This window comes from Stegodyphus dumicola, chromosome 12, assembly GCF_044657685.1.
Source record: "Stegodyphus dumicola isolate Sdum_Otavi_A_Nest chromosome 12, ASM4465768v1".
NCBI lineage: Eukaryota > Metazoa > Arthropoda > Arachnida > Araneae > Eresidae > Stegodyphus > Stegodyphus dumicola.
This window is the reverse complement of record NC_140779.1, coordinates 28,694,170-28,709,567: the sequence shown is the minus strand read 5'-3', so window position 1 is coordinate 28,709,567 and position 15,398 is coordinate 28,694,170. Positions and strand designations below refer to the sequence as shown.

At 31.2% G+C, this 15,398-nt stretch overlaps 1 protein-coding gene across 2 annotated transcripts in view; it reads left to right on the top strand.

Annotated features, from left to right (window-relative positions):
* The window catches only part of LOC118204472 (A disintegrin and metalloproteinase with thrombospondin motifs adt-2-like), a 209,312-nt gene extending 194,329 nt beyond the window's left edge, over positions 1-14,983 (top strand). Inside the window, exons 24-26 of one of the 2 annotated variants that reach the window (XM_085827587.1) lie at positions 2,944-3,070; positions 7,256-7,438; positions 9,452-14,983. In XM_085827587.1, coding sequence (XP_085683713.1) covers positions 2,944-3,070; positions 7,256-7,438; positions 9,452-9,464 — 323 coding nt within the window. In that variant the 3' untranslated portion in view covers positions 9,465-14,983. The remainder of the gene's footprint in view (positions 1-2,943; positions 3,071-7,255; positions 7,439-9,451) is intronic. The other variant, XM_085827588.1, reaches the window with a different exon arrangement.
* The last annotated feature ends 415 nt before the right edge of the window (positions 14,984-15,398 follow it).

The window sequence follows — 15,398 nt, the reverse complement described above, 5'->3', positions numbered from 1 at the left end:
TTTTCGCGAAGTTATAATCATGTACTACTTTAAAATAACAATCGTACAAAAAATTCATTTAAGCAAAAATTATAATTACTAGAAATATTTTTAGTTTGTGCATATAACGCTATGAGTTGGCTGTGTGCTAATACTGAAGCCTGTCACTGTTTTCTAGAACACGAATTCTGTAAAATTCATCTCTTTGGGGGGTGAACTATTGCAATCAATACGTTTCACGACAATCTGGACAAATATACTCACCACTTAATCTGTTAATATGACAAGCCTTTTCCTAAATTGGTATTTTTTATTCAGGAATCACACCATTTTGCATTATTTTTTATAATGAGTTTGAAATTTTCTATAAGATAAATATATTAACCGGGGGAACGTATTAAAAGTTAAATTGGTTATTTTTATATAAGTGATTTTTTTATGCTAAAAACCCCCAAATCTGGTATATTTGCGTCATTTCAAATATTTATATCTGAAAGTATACATCTAGGATGAAGGTTGACGAATATAAATGCCATGTAAGGAGTTTTCATGAAAACTGTGTACATGTATATTTAAGATGAAATAAGCCTTATAATTTAAGATGAAATAAGCTAAGAATTTAATTTAGCAATTGTTCTTTACTTCCCGCTCTCAGTTCTAAAACTAGCAATCCCTTTTCTGGACTGCGTCAGTTCTACATCAATCCATTCATATGAACTGCATAACGTTGATGACAGAGCTAATTCGGAACTTGAACTCAAAATTTCGATATTCGAAACTTTATTTTGATGAGCTTCCATACTGGATAAATGCGCACTTTTACTTCTAGCTCTCTTGCCGTTAAGACGCTGGCATGCTGATTTACTTGCTCAATGTATCAAAAATGTAAATGTTTTGGAATAGGCAAGATTAGAGTGCCAAGTGAATTTTGGTCGCAAATGGCAATTGAAATAAAGATAAATTTTTAATCTTCCTTGGCTGCCAAGTTTGCTTTTCAATATGGATCAACATTCTACGCCACCAACACTGCAAAGTCTTTTTCATTACATATATATTTGTAATAATAAAATTCCATAGTCAATACACTTAAAATTCTAACTGTATGTTCTTTTCATTTTTAATGGCGACGTTCTCTTATTTGAAAGTACGTGGAGTTAAATCCACAGTCCCGTAGTCAAGTTGTTTTTCCCGCCTTTTCTACACGTACAGTTATAGAATGTACTGGAAATATTTAAAGCGAACTGGATTGGCTGACGAGGCTGAAGCCATTTCTTGGAAGCTCCGCCTTTCCAGAGGCTATAAAAGGACTCGCAAAAGAATATTGAGGGCTTTTTCTTAAATGTCACGATGCAGTAAACTTCATACAAAAAGTTATTAGTAATTCTTTTTATTTACTCCGGATATCTGATTTTGTAACTGCTATTTCTCCTAAATAATAATAAATGGATCCTGTTTTTTTTTTAAGCTTATCGTCTGATAATTTAAGCTACGACTAAAGCTGGTACATCACATATATATTGAGGATAATTACTTAGTTTGTTGGTTGCATTTTCATTGTACTTTTTCAATAATTCCATTTTAAATATGTTAATGAGTAAATTCATTTCGATAGAATTTGTACTACTTTTTTCAAAGCAGATAATATATTGAACAATCTACGAAAATATATTTTATATATAGTAAATCAAATTCTCAAAAATCTTAACGAAAATGAATAAAATGCCGTATTAAATATTTGAAGGGTAATACTATTTTCTCCGTGTTACAATATAAACTGGTAAAACATAGATTAAAGAAAAAACAAAATTGTAATAAAAAATTTTCACTTCAAGGAGGAAAAAATATTAAAAAAACGGGAAATTTGTACATATTAAAACCCAAAAAATAAAAAATAAAAATTTTTAATCTCCTTTGTTTAACGCTTCAAACAGAGCTTGTCGATGGAAAAGTGTTTTGAAGCCTTAAACCAAGTTGATAAATGAATGACGAAAAATGTGTTTCGTTCCATTGAATTCCCTGAGACTTTAAACCGCTTTAAGTTAATCCAACTTTCTTTTCAAACAGAATTTTATTAAAGTCTCATAAAATTCAATTCTTTTGCCTACATGTCTTCGCACTCATATAGTAACAAACAATTACGTACAATTGCGATAAAAAAATATCTAAAAAAAGCCTAAAAAGGCTAAAGATGAACCAAATACAATATAGAAATAAAAATAAATTCTGTTTACAGAATTTAACAATTAATTTAATTTCAAAATTTTGAATTAAATAGTACAGTCTTAGTAAATATATCCTAATTTTAGAGTGCCTAATTTTATTTAAGTTCAGGGAAAGAACCAACTTTCTTGCAAAATAAAAAATTCTGCCAATTGAAAAAATAAAATTGTAAATTCTGGAGCGAATCTTGCATAAAAAGGGGGGAAAGTATGTTACAACGAAAGCAATGAAACTATTGAAAAAATTAAACTTACCCTACTATAGACGTACATGCCAGCAATATATATCATATATAAAAGTACAGACGCCTAACAGTTTGCCAGAATTTCAAGCGAACCTTGCAAAAGGGTAGACCAGAAACTGAAAAAATCTGCTACAACGAATAGCAAGGGACTTAAAACCAATATAAAAATAATATTCAAACTTAATGCTTGAATAAAATTTTATTGGGTCTTAAAATACTGTAATCATACAATTCTATACAACCCTGTTTTATTTTTCTAACACATGAACTAGGAAAATGAGCATTGACTGGCGGATCGATCTTTACGCCTAGAGCTCCAAGCTGTCTATATCGGGTTTGTGTTTGATTATACAGCAAACATTGTGTTTGATTATACAGCAAATATTATTTGCACAACGTTATGGTATTATTTTAATTTTTAGTCTCATGACTTATTTTTGTTATGACTTTTCCCCGGCCGATGATTTAATTTAAATTCATAAAAACACATTTTCCCTTAGGTTTTAAAAATATTACTGTGCTTTGTCAAACTGGAACTACTGTGGTAGACGATGGATTTTGTGCTAATCTTAATAAACCTGGGCGAACTGGGATATGGCCTTGCAATTCTCAACCCTGCTTAGGAAGGTAAGTAGCAGCTTCATTTATTATGCTGAACATTACTTGTTAGGTAAAAATAAACCAATAATACATATCTGGCATTTGATGGAACATGGCTTACACTGTTATTCACACATGAGCATCTGTGAATACATCATAAGCAGATCAGTGGTAAGTTGGGTAAGATTATCTGCAAGTTACTACTCGTCTGGTGTGCTCCTTACGCTCTGATTGTAAAAAAATCGATTTAATATTTAAAATTCCTGAACTTTTTTTGCAAAATGTGGAAGAATTTCAAGGCAATAGTTGAGATTTCCTGTACCACTATTTCACCATCTTCTATATTCGAACATAGTTTTTACGGTTACTCATACGGAAAATACGCTAACTCAGGTTCGTTCACAACATAGAATTTTTTTTTATCTTTTTTTTTTTTTTATATATATATATATATTTTTTTTAGTCTAAAGGAGCTTTGTTCCCGAAGGACTATTGTTTTCGTTTTGCGATTTTGCGTTGAATCACTATAAATGTCCGTTACACTTTTCAAACTGTTGCCACTAAATGTTAGAGTCCTGCATTATATTTGAAAAAATTAAATAATGAAAAATCTGCATAAATGTATGTCTATTTCTCGCATTCTGATAAAACAACGGTACATAGAGCCATCGAATTTTGAATGACGTAATCCTCCTACGAATATGGGCATGTGGAAGACAAAATTTTAAATTTGGAATTTGTTTTATGATCGATTTCATATTTTATAAAACTTTAACGAATTTCTGATTAACAAACTCAAGGATTTCAAATTTCAAAGCGAGCAATGGCAACATTCTACGGGGGAAAAAAACCTTCTTATCTCCAGCGCGCGAAACTATGTATCAGAAATTTTAAGATAGGCTCATTTTAAAATTATTTTGCGACATTGCTATTGAACTGAATTTTATGGTTTAAGTGCAAAGAACATGATATTTAATAAATAAATGTAGCGCACAAAATGTTAAAAAAAAACGCCCCTTTGGACGTAATTTAAAATCTGAAAACTTTTTTTTTTTTTTTTTTTTTTCCCCAATCTTTATCTTATACGATGCTTTAAATAATATTAAATTTTTGCTGTGATTTCAGATGCTAGTAAACTTACAACTTTTTTTTTCTGATTAACTTAAAATAGGAAATTCAGGCATTTAAAAACTCAAAATGAGCAGAAGGTTATTGCAACTTATAGCAGTTAATAGATTTTAAACTTAAATTATTATTTAACAAAGATCATTAATTGATTAATCTCTTTTATGAAATTTTACTGATCATTTTTTATGAAAAATATAGTCAAAAAAAGCTTAGAAAAAAAAGATGAGTATCTGCATGAGGTTACCTCTATTAAAATTGTTTAATTAATTAAAGCGTAAAATTATTTTCTTTCACTTTTAATCTTCAATTCTTTTAATGAAAATTAAAACTTCTTTTGTTTCAGTGTACTTGTCTTTTTAGAGTATATTAATATTTTCATGTACAAGGGGAAGTTAATCGTTTAGACTTGTTACTTATGACGAAACATGCTAGCCAAATACTATTCATAATTTCAAATAGTTATACAATTTTCAGCTTTTTTAATGCTTCGGTTTACTGCCTATTTTTTCAGCTAAAGTTTATTAGCTATGAAAAATGCGAAATATAAAAGTAAAAATATTTCTCATTCCTTCTTCAGCTCACAAATCATTATGCGAATATGTATTTAATTTTTAAAGCGTGAAAAAGGCATGTCTGCAATGATTTATAGCTACTTTGTTATTAGCACGCTAGTTTCAACGACGATGTTTTTAACTGCGAAAAATTTATGAACCGCTTTATTTTCGACGACGATATTTTGTACCACGATGTTTTAGAAATACAATGTTTTCTGCTTGGATGGTGAACATCGAGGTAGGAAATTAAAAGGTAGGAACTTTTCACCCACGGTATTTTGTACAGCGACGTTTTCGCTTTGCGTTGTTTTCTCTGCAAGATTTTCGTCCGAGAGGTTTTCGGAGGATAAAGCTCCGTCAAGTGATAGTATCGCAAAATATTCAAAAATGGTGGTGATGATGGTAATAAAATAAAACGTTCACTAAGATGTGTACTAGAAGATATATGTTACTAGATCTGTTCTACTAGAAGATATATGCCTTTAGAATATGTTTTGAAGTGACGTGATGTCATTTATCCCTGTGTCCCATTTATCCCTGTCGGAAATGTGGGAACATTTCCCGCAAGCAAAACACACTTGCAGACGTCGAACTGTGTACTTACCTTCCACCATTTTTTACGTTTAATTACACAACACTGAATAAATTTAGAAAATTTATTATAATAAGTAAGTTAAATATTAGAAATGAGAAGAATCCTAAATTTTTTCCAATCTGAATTCGAATCTTAGAAGATTCTTTAATCTCTGTACTCTTTTAAATTTCGAATTTCTCGGATGCCTAAGAATACAAAAGAGAAACTTTTAACGTTAAAGTTTTTAATTAAATTGAAATCCGTATTCAAAGAGAAAAAAACTTTCAAAATATTTTTTAAAAATATACGCCGATTTTTGAAAAGATACAAATGAAATTTTTAAAATGATGTACATAATTAATATTTCTGCAAATTGAGATTCATTTTCTGAATGCAATTTAATAAAATAATCTATTTAAATAAAAGTTCAGTTTTTTACTTCCTTGTACGAAGTAAAAAGGAAAGTATTGTAATCGCGAAAAGTTTCAGGCAGCCTATTTCAACGAAAATATCCATTTTGACCGCTATCGAATGCAATTTAATGATGTTTTTGCGTGATATCTGCACGTAAGGACAGAATAAAATACTCTTTTCCTTCACAAAAATTATAAAACTGCTTTAAAATTAATTCTGAAAAGAATTCTTCGTGGCGTCTGTACGAACGTATGTACGTACGTGCGTGCGTACGTACGTATCTCGCATAACTCAAAAACGAGTAGCCTCAGAACGTTGAAATTTTGTATATAGGACTGCTATAACATGTAGATGTGCACCTCGTATTTGCAATCGGCCGCACCAAACGTATATAAATATATTTATATATATATCCACTCTGAGTTATAATATGAACGAAATATATACGTTAACTGTTATATAATTATTGGATTATATAACAGTTAACTTAGTTTCCGTTATATAATTATTACATAAGTTAACTGTTATATAATTATTAATACTGTCAAGTGAATCTAGTGCCAGAGTGTCGCTATGGTAAACAAATACTAGAATGAATTTTAAAGAATGCATTTATTCTATTGTGGTTTATGCGCTGTCGGCGAAGTAGATTTAATTCAATCCAATAAGTTTAAATGAAATGCAAGAAAAAATGCGTATAATTTAATATTCCAATAGAAGGAAGTCATGTGGTGTACATATCAGATTTTTTTTTCAAATCTTTCTAAACCTGTCTAAGCAAACTGAAAGAGAGAGGAATGTTTGAAGAATTTATTCAGATAACATTAAATATTACACGATTTATTCTATCTGGAAAATTAAGAATGTGGCATTCAAGACCATCACGAGGATTCGTAATCCATGTCCATCGAAATTGCAACAACATATCAACGCTTTTGTTGTAAGCCAATAAAACTAATATTTCCGAAGTTCTGAATTGAAACGGGTAACGGTGTTTTAGGTTAATTGTCAAAAGATTCGATGAAGAAAAAAGCTTTTTTCCCAATCTCAAATCTTTCAAAATTTGGGGATTCGCATGTCTTATCCGTATTAGGTATTGGAAGCATATTATGATTTTACTACAACAAAATCGAATATTCGCTCCGTTGCTATGGTGATTACTAAAAAATTCAACATTCTTATCATTTTTGCTCAATTTTTGTTTATTAATTAATGCTCTTGCACAAGCATATACTCTGAGAAAGGTGGGCTGATTAGGATGTGAGTGATGCAACCATCATCCTCTCTAAGTGTTTTGCTAAAAATGAATTCCATTGTAAATATTGCATTCCGGTTGGGATAAACTCTTGTCCTCTTTTGGTCAACTCTGTCTTCATTGGTAACAAACGAGTATTTGTAACTACGAAATTATTAAAAGAGGTTATTGTTCTTTCCAAGTTCTATTATCTGTAACTTTTTCAATTCTTATAAATAAGATTTGTTAAATGTATTGTGGTTGTTTACCCACTTCCTCTATATAATTTTGTGATTCTTTTGCTTTAGGTGGCAAGAAGGATCTTGGGAATCCTGTTCTGTAACTTGCGGGCAAGGTATACAGAGAAGAGATGTTGTTTGTGTCCAACAAGTTTCACAAAATATTTACTCCATGGTGCAAGACATTTTTTGTCCCCGTCCTGCTCCTAAAGTGCTGAGAAAATGTTCTGGAGCTCCTTGCGAGAGTTATAGGTATGGTTAACTGCCAAAATATAAAAGCTTCCGAACATAGAATTATTTCACTTTTCAAATGAGCCATAATTTTTCTGTTCCTCAAGCTATATTAAAAAATCTGATGTGTACACCACATGACTTCCTTGTACGGAATATTAAATTATATGCATTTTTTCTTGCATTTCATTTAAACTTATTGGATTGAATTACATCTACTTCGCCGACAGTGCATAAACCACAATAGGATAAATGCATTCTTTAAAATTCACTCTAGTATTTGTTTACCATAGCGACACTCTGACGCTAGATTCACTTAACAGTATTATATTTCGTTCATATTATTACTCAGAATGCACCAAATGTATAGTATTTAAAGAATAGAATTATCTAATCGTTGCCACATGTTCTATTCAAATACTATATTAAAGCTAGAATGATATATAAAAGAAATTAAGCAAACAAAACAAAAAAGAAACAGTTTTTCACGGACGATTCAGTATTTCTCATTCAATTAATTCAGTTCTCACTTTGCGAGAAGGCAAAAATACATAAAAACTCAAAATATCTATATTAAAAATTACGAAGTAAATCTTAAACACTTATTTCCTCGAAAAAATTCCAGAAAGGATTAAGTATGATTTAATTGGCAATAAAGGCGTTATCTTTGTTGTTGCGAAGCTAAGTTTCTCTAGACTGGCAACAAATCCACTAGGCTGCTGTTTCAAATGTAAACAATCAATGGCCGCCATAAAAAAAGGCTTAGCGGCCCTTAAACAACTTTAAAATTGTTGATAATTCTAAAAATATTGCATACAGATTTACTAAAGGCATAAAATCCTTAACCGGAAGATAAAAACAACATAATTCAATCATTTTTAAAGCAAAAAATGTACAATTTACAAACATATACGAGTAAAGAAACTGGGATCACTGAGCCGGGTAACAGAATGGATATATATATAAATATATTTATATACGTTTGGTGCGGCCGATTGCAACCAAAATACGAGATGCACATTTACATGTTATAGCAGTCCTGTATATAAAATTTCAACGTTCTGAGGCTACTCGTTTTTGAGTTATGCGAGATACGTACATACGTTCGTACAGACGCCACGAAAAATTCTCTTCTGAATTCATTTTAAATCAGTTTTATAATTTTTTTGAAGGAAAAGAGTATTTTATTCTGTCCTTACGTACAGATATCACGCAAAAAAACATCCTTAAATTGCATTCGATAGCGGTCAAAATGGATATTTTCGTTGAAATATGCTGCCTGAAACTTTTCGCGATTACAATACTTCCTTTTTACTTCGTACAAGGAAGTAAAAAGAGAGAAACATCCAGTCGAAACATTCCTATGCTTAAGCTGCAAAGGATATTATTAAAAACAAATAGTATAAAAGCAATATTTTTTTTTAAATCAAGATTGCTCTACCTGAGGAAGATTATGAAGGCAAGTAGAATGGGCGTATGTTGTTTGGAAGTACAGAAGGATCCCGCAAACTCGACATAAAGTGGACTGAGAGATAGTCGACTTTTACGAATATGAGGAGGGGTTTTCAGAAGTCTTAATATTTAACCCTTTGGTGGGAGGGCGATATTATTTTAATAATGTTTTGACTAAAAAACTCTAGAAATCGAATATTATGATCCTAGAGACAAATAATAAACGACTTAAAAAAAATCTGCTCTTGCTCATTGATGTGTGGATAAAAGAGCATTTAGATTTTGGCAAAGCATGCGAGGGTTATCAATCAGCCTTTGAAGATAGATGTCTTCGTGGAGGAATTTTCGAACAGAACTTGCTCGTATTTACGTTATACATGGGAAAATCCATATTTTTAGGGGAAAGTCTGTTCGAATATTAAATATTTAAAAAATAAATGCAGAAATACTTTTCACTTGGCATGTATATAATTGTCTAAATAACTCGTTCTATTTTGCTTGTTATTTGTTTTGCTATTTTCAGTGTTATTTTTCATTATTTAAATTTCTATAACATAATCCTTTCACATTTTCTCTTTACAGCAATTTTGTTTGACATTTGGCATTGGCGGATTCCAAAAAGGAATACTGAGAATAGGAAAGAATGTTACCAGTGCAAGTCTTCCATGCACAACAAATAAAACTTGTGATATGTTGAACAACTATTTCGTAGGCTATAAAATTTTGCTTCACTTCGGTGTTCAAGACAAAAGGAAACAAACATTCGGGACAAAGAAATCGTTCAGAAATCATGTTCCTTTAAATTTCAGTAACTGCTGCGACGAGAAATGGGAGCTTCTGTAATGAACTACGCATAGTTTTGGCTTTGTTAGGCGTCCATTTTAAACTTCTTGTAATCCCTTTTTTTCTTTCGAAATAATTTCGAAGGAGGAAAAAGAATGTAAATTTTAAAATACGGTGAACTTTTTTGTACATGTATTTAACAACATACAATTGTTCACATTTGTTTTCGAACACTTGTAATTTTTAAATTTATTTGCATTGGTCTTTTACTATACATAGAAAAACGTAATTCAGTTTTTCTTTCCTACTATATTATTTTTCTTGTTTTTTAAGCCTTCCTTGTTACAAGATAAATATCATCAAAACACTTTTTGTAATAAATCTAAATCTAAATTTATATTTAATTTTGTAAATTTATTATTAATTTTGTAATTAATCTTAATTTTATTGAATAGTGTTAATCAGTAACACACATAATAATTCGGACACTCGAAAGTTATGCTGAAATATTTCGGTAGACGATCTGTGTTTTCATAACTTTTTTATTTTAAATGAAATTGCGTCTTAAGAATTATAGTCTGCATTTCGAAGCTATTACTTGTTCAGCAAAACATACTAGCAATTGCTTATAAAAAAGCAAGTATAGCAAGACGCTACACGTTAACGACAAATTCTGTTATAAACTTAATTATTAATCGTTTTTAATATGGTAAAAATATCCGAAATATTCAAAAATGTACTGCATATAAAGCGATGGAATTTGATATTATAAATCAATGGAAATGGCACGGTACTGCTCAAATGCACTGATATCTGGACCACATTTCAAACTGACACCAAAGAAATCGGAGATTTATCCTAACAAAAAACCAAACAATATCGAAAATTTATTGCCACAAAATTTGCATCTTATTTAGAAGAATGTTTTGCAATAAAAGTTAACCCTGATACTGTTAAAAGAGTCATTAGCGCACATGGATACAATGGACGATCAGCAGGAAAGAAATTCTTCATCAACGAGAACACAAGGAAAATATGCTAAGTAAAGATTTATCGTATTGGATCAATGCTATATTTCCAGACGGTCAAAGCTTAATATACTTGGGTCAAAATGGACGAATTACTGTGGGGCGAAAGCCAAATGAAGAATTGAATTAAAAAATACCAAGGACCTAATATTACGCATGAGAGTGACAACATAATGTTTTGGAAGAGTTCCGCTGCCTCTGGAATAGGGAATTTACATTTTATAGAAAATAATATGGATCATAGTATTCTTAATGAAAACCTGAAAGCATCCGCAAGAAAATTGCATACAAGTTCTACCAGAATGGCGACCTAAAATATGTTCGTAAATGTTCGCTTCCAGTTATTATACAGCTGTGAAGAAGTTATCAAAATTATCCTATCCTCCGGACTTATATCCCACCGAACATGCGTGCAGTGAGCTGGAATAAAAAATAAAGAAACAACTTTTTTTCCCGAAAGCTCTACTAAAGCAGCGGTTATGGAATATAATTCTTACATGAGAAAATTAGGTTAATTCATGACAAAGTATATGAAAAATATAATATTAACTAAAGGATATCCATTGAAATATTGATTATCCCGTTATTTTGATGTTTTATTAAATGTAATCCGTTTGTTCAAAGTGTCGGAATACTTATGTGAGTTCATTTTCGGAACGTTTTGAATAAACACTTTTTTTAATATCAAAAATGTTTTGCATAACATTTTCCAAAACAAGCAGGTGCTAGAAAAGATTATCGATAGTACCTGCGACAAAAATCATTCCACTAATATCCAGTAACTGATATTTGCAAATAAAATTCAAAAACACAAGTGTCGGAAAAGAAATGTGAGACACTGTATTTTCAAGTACATTCTCTTTCTTCCATCCAGAAAATGTAACTTTAAGCAATTTGTGCAGCCTTGTTTGAAATATAAAGGTTCCTAAGGATTTATGATCTTCTTACTTATTTCTCATGCTTGAGTTTTGTATTTTTGCTAACACTCGAAAAGGTGGAAAAATATTATGGTTACGTATATTTTTATATTTAAATCTGTATAATTTATATTATAGACAATGATACGTATGATCATAATGAAGGATTTATGTATTATATTAATGATACATAATATATGTATAATGAGTGTTATCATGATTTAAATCTAAATATATAAACACCAAACTCATCTAAAATTGCATTTACTGTCACGTTCAATATATCATGATGGCACACATTATATGCAATATGCCTCATAATAGTAGTAACCTCTTAACTAGAGATAATAATGATGACAATATTTTCAAGTTATACGGGTTATTTTCAGCTTAAATTATAAAACTTTTAACTGATTTTAAGCAATAAGTTGTTCACAAATATGAAAGAAAATGATCAAATACTTTAACACCATCGCGAGATAAAATTCTTTTATCTTTGCATATTTTACTTTTTCCAATTCTAAATTTAATACATTCAGTCCTTAATTCTTGCTATTTGCATGCTGTGGCACTTGGAATTTTAGTTGATAAATTATATCTTTCCCTTTAAAAAAATAATTTATCAATATTCCCATCATAACTACAACAGAAATACAAATGGAATGTGGATAAAATTTCACCTCGAATATAAAATTTGTACACTGAAGAATTCACATATCATAATTATCAATTATTAAGTTATTAGTAATGATAATCCTAAGTAATTGAAAGGATGAGACAATAAAATGATAGTACATATTTATTATATTAAATTCTAGCACTGCAGCTTTTCTCCAAACGAACTGCTTAAAACCAGCCCAGTTACACTAAAAAAATGAAGTGGAAAACAGTTCTAGAAGGAAATATACTTTATAGCAGTTCGAGCTGTTTGATTGTTCTCTCTATATATTTAGCATATTCTCGATAACAAACCTATGATAAAAGCTAAATAATTTAAGTGTCATTTACATCTATCAATAACTTAGTTTAGGAGAAAATATAATGTCTCAGCATTAATAGAAGCGTCAGACAAATCTGTTTGAACATCCTTGACAAATAAACGTTATGGAATTAAATGCAGTTTCTATCACTTAATGTAGAGAGATCAGCAGTAAACAATGTCCCCCCTTTAAATGGTATACGCGAAGTTATTGTTCACTTGAGGTATAGGATAAACTACCTACTTCGTAATATTAAAAGCTACGTAATAAGGCATTTTTATCGCCATGCAGCAGAAGTGTATCCTTCATAAAATTATCTGCAAACATTACAAAATTGAAAGTACACGAAATGTGAATTCCGTTACTCTTGAACTATTTATTTGCTTTTATAAATAAAACAGCAACTAGAATATTTTTTTAAAAAAATATGTACGAACATTAAGAGAAGGAAATCACTAATCTTAGAAAATTAATAGACTGCAAAGTGTTTTTTAACTCTTGTACCATTAATATTCGGAGTGTTAGTGGTGCATCTGCATTATAATAATGGTCGTTGCAAGTACGTTTCTTCGCGTTTCGATAGCTTTGCCAGCGCTTTAGAAACGATGAAACTCAATATACTAGATGAGGTTTTGGATAGAATATCCCGTATCACAAAATAAGATGTATCATTAACTTGGGTAAATTTACCATAATGCACAGCGTAAGCAAATATAATTGTAATCAGTGCAGACAGTAAAAGATGCCCAATGTATCGCATTTTAGCAAACACTAGACATGACAGCTTCCTTTCTTCACGAACCCGGCAATTCAGTACTTCGTACTTACGAGCATCCTCAATAAGCTGATAAAGCTGATGTTGTCAATTGCAGTGATGATATTCTCTTCCAGTTGCTGGTTTATGAACTACTACTTGTACCACAATCCATTTAAGTTCGCAGAACAAGACTGACCCATTTACTACTCGCGATATCAGGCAAGGGTTGCTAGGCTCAACGCATCACGCAGGGCGTAGAGCTTGAAGTCGAAGAACTGGCCGCCGTACCAGCCTACTCGGAGGGACGAAGCCAAGTCAGTATTGACTGCCCCTTCCGCCACCAGGAACCGGGGCCGTGTTTTTATCCTTTGGTGTCGAGACTACCAAGATACAGATCCGAGCTAGTCCAATAAACTACTGCCGGGGGCACAATTATTTGGATTATGAGTGGTTTATTGACACAGACCATTTCCTTTAATAGACTTCATAAAATGAGTCTGGAGACTTAGACAGTAGAGACCTTGACATTTATGACAGAGATGTTTTAAGTATGTCATAAGAAGTTACTTTAAAAAATTGTGGACACGGATGTGTAATACAATATTATCTACACATATTATAAAATGTTTTGACGGCATAGAGTTACATCTTGTTTACTTCCAATAGGAAGGAATAGGGGAAACACGTCCCTTAAAGATCGATGGTTTTTGCTATCAGCGTTTTCGAAGATTGCATTATATCCAATGAATTGCAGTTGCCAGGGTCTCCTAATCATGAAATAAGTTCGTAATCCGACAACTGAAGTCGAATATCTCTGGTGAAATTGATGACATTGGCCATTTGACACTGGCCCATTGAAAAGCTTACAAGTATTCAAGGATTTATTGTAATGTATTAAGTTGGCTATAAAATAAGCATAATTATTACATCTGGCATACTTACATTTGCCTACTTCTTGATGAAACAAACTAGAAATCTGAGGTTCGTACAAGTAAAACACACTGTAAATTACATTCGAATTAGGTTACATTATTATTTCATGCAATTGATATTAATTTGGATTCGAGTACATAGAAACTAACCTGAAATAACTACATAATTATTTATGTAGTTAATGTGACCTCACAAAATATCCAAAGGAAAACTAGTTCATTCAGTCTAAATATTGCTCATGATGTTTGGGAACACTGAAATTTAAACTTATTTCTTTGGAAAGATCTGCTTTGAACATAAATCAAGCTTGGGTGGCTTCTATAAACAAAAGCTCTGCCACTGCGCTATAGAAACAATAAACTACAGTTTTCTATATTCTCTTTGAAATTCGTAAATTGGATGTGTCCTTACACTTTCCTATATGAATTACTTCCTATTTCATTCTTTACTTTTTTGCAGCATTGTTATTACATTTTGTATGGGTATAAAAAATTACTGTCGTCATCTTTTTAAAGTCATCACTTTTTTCTTTTATTTCATCTTTCCAGTGATAATCATGTTTAAAATTTGGATTTTCATCAAAGAAAACTACCGTGCTCCTCTAACCCTGTTACTGCATATCAATATGTCATATTAATGCTTATTTATTGTACCAAAAATAAATACCACTATCTTTTATATCAATTGTAAATTTGGAAATAAAATGTGAAAATGCCCATGGTTTGAATGAATTTTTTATTGTTTCTAATAAACGAGTATAGGAAATGGCATTTCCTGTACAGGTGTTTCTATACTTTTAAAATGGTGCAGTCTGACAGACTGATAATCCTAGAACGCATGCTACAATTATTAAGGGTACAAGATTTGCTTAGCTGTAACTGTAGTCCCTCGCCCCCCTCCAAGGGTGCAATAACAGTCTATCCTTTGCAGTGCACCCTGGCAAAGAGAAGATAAGAATAATTACTTGTTTAAGAACGTGTTGACTCAAGAGGACCAGATCTAGCAATGTTGTCGGTGATGAGACACCTAAATGACCAAAGCGCTCGGCCATTTATAACGAATGCTTTCGAGTTAGAGTCCGACTACTTGAAGGAGAGATAGGTGGTACTTAAAAAAGTACTAAATATACGA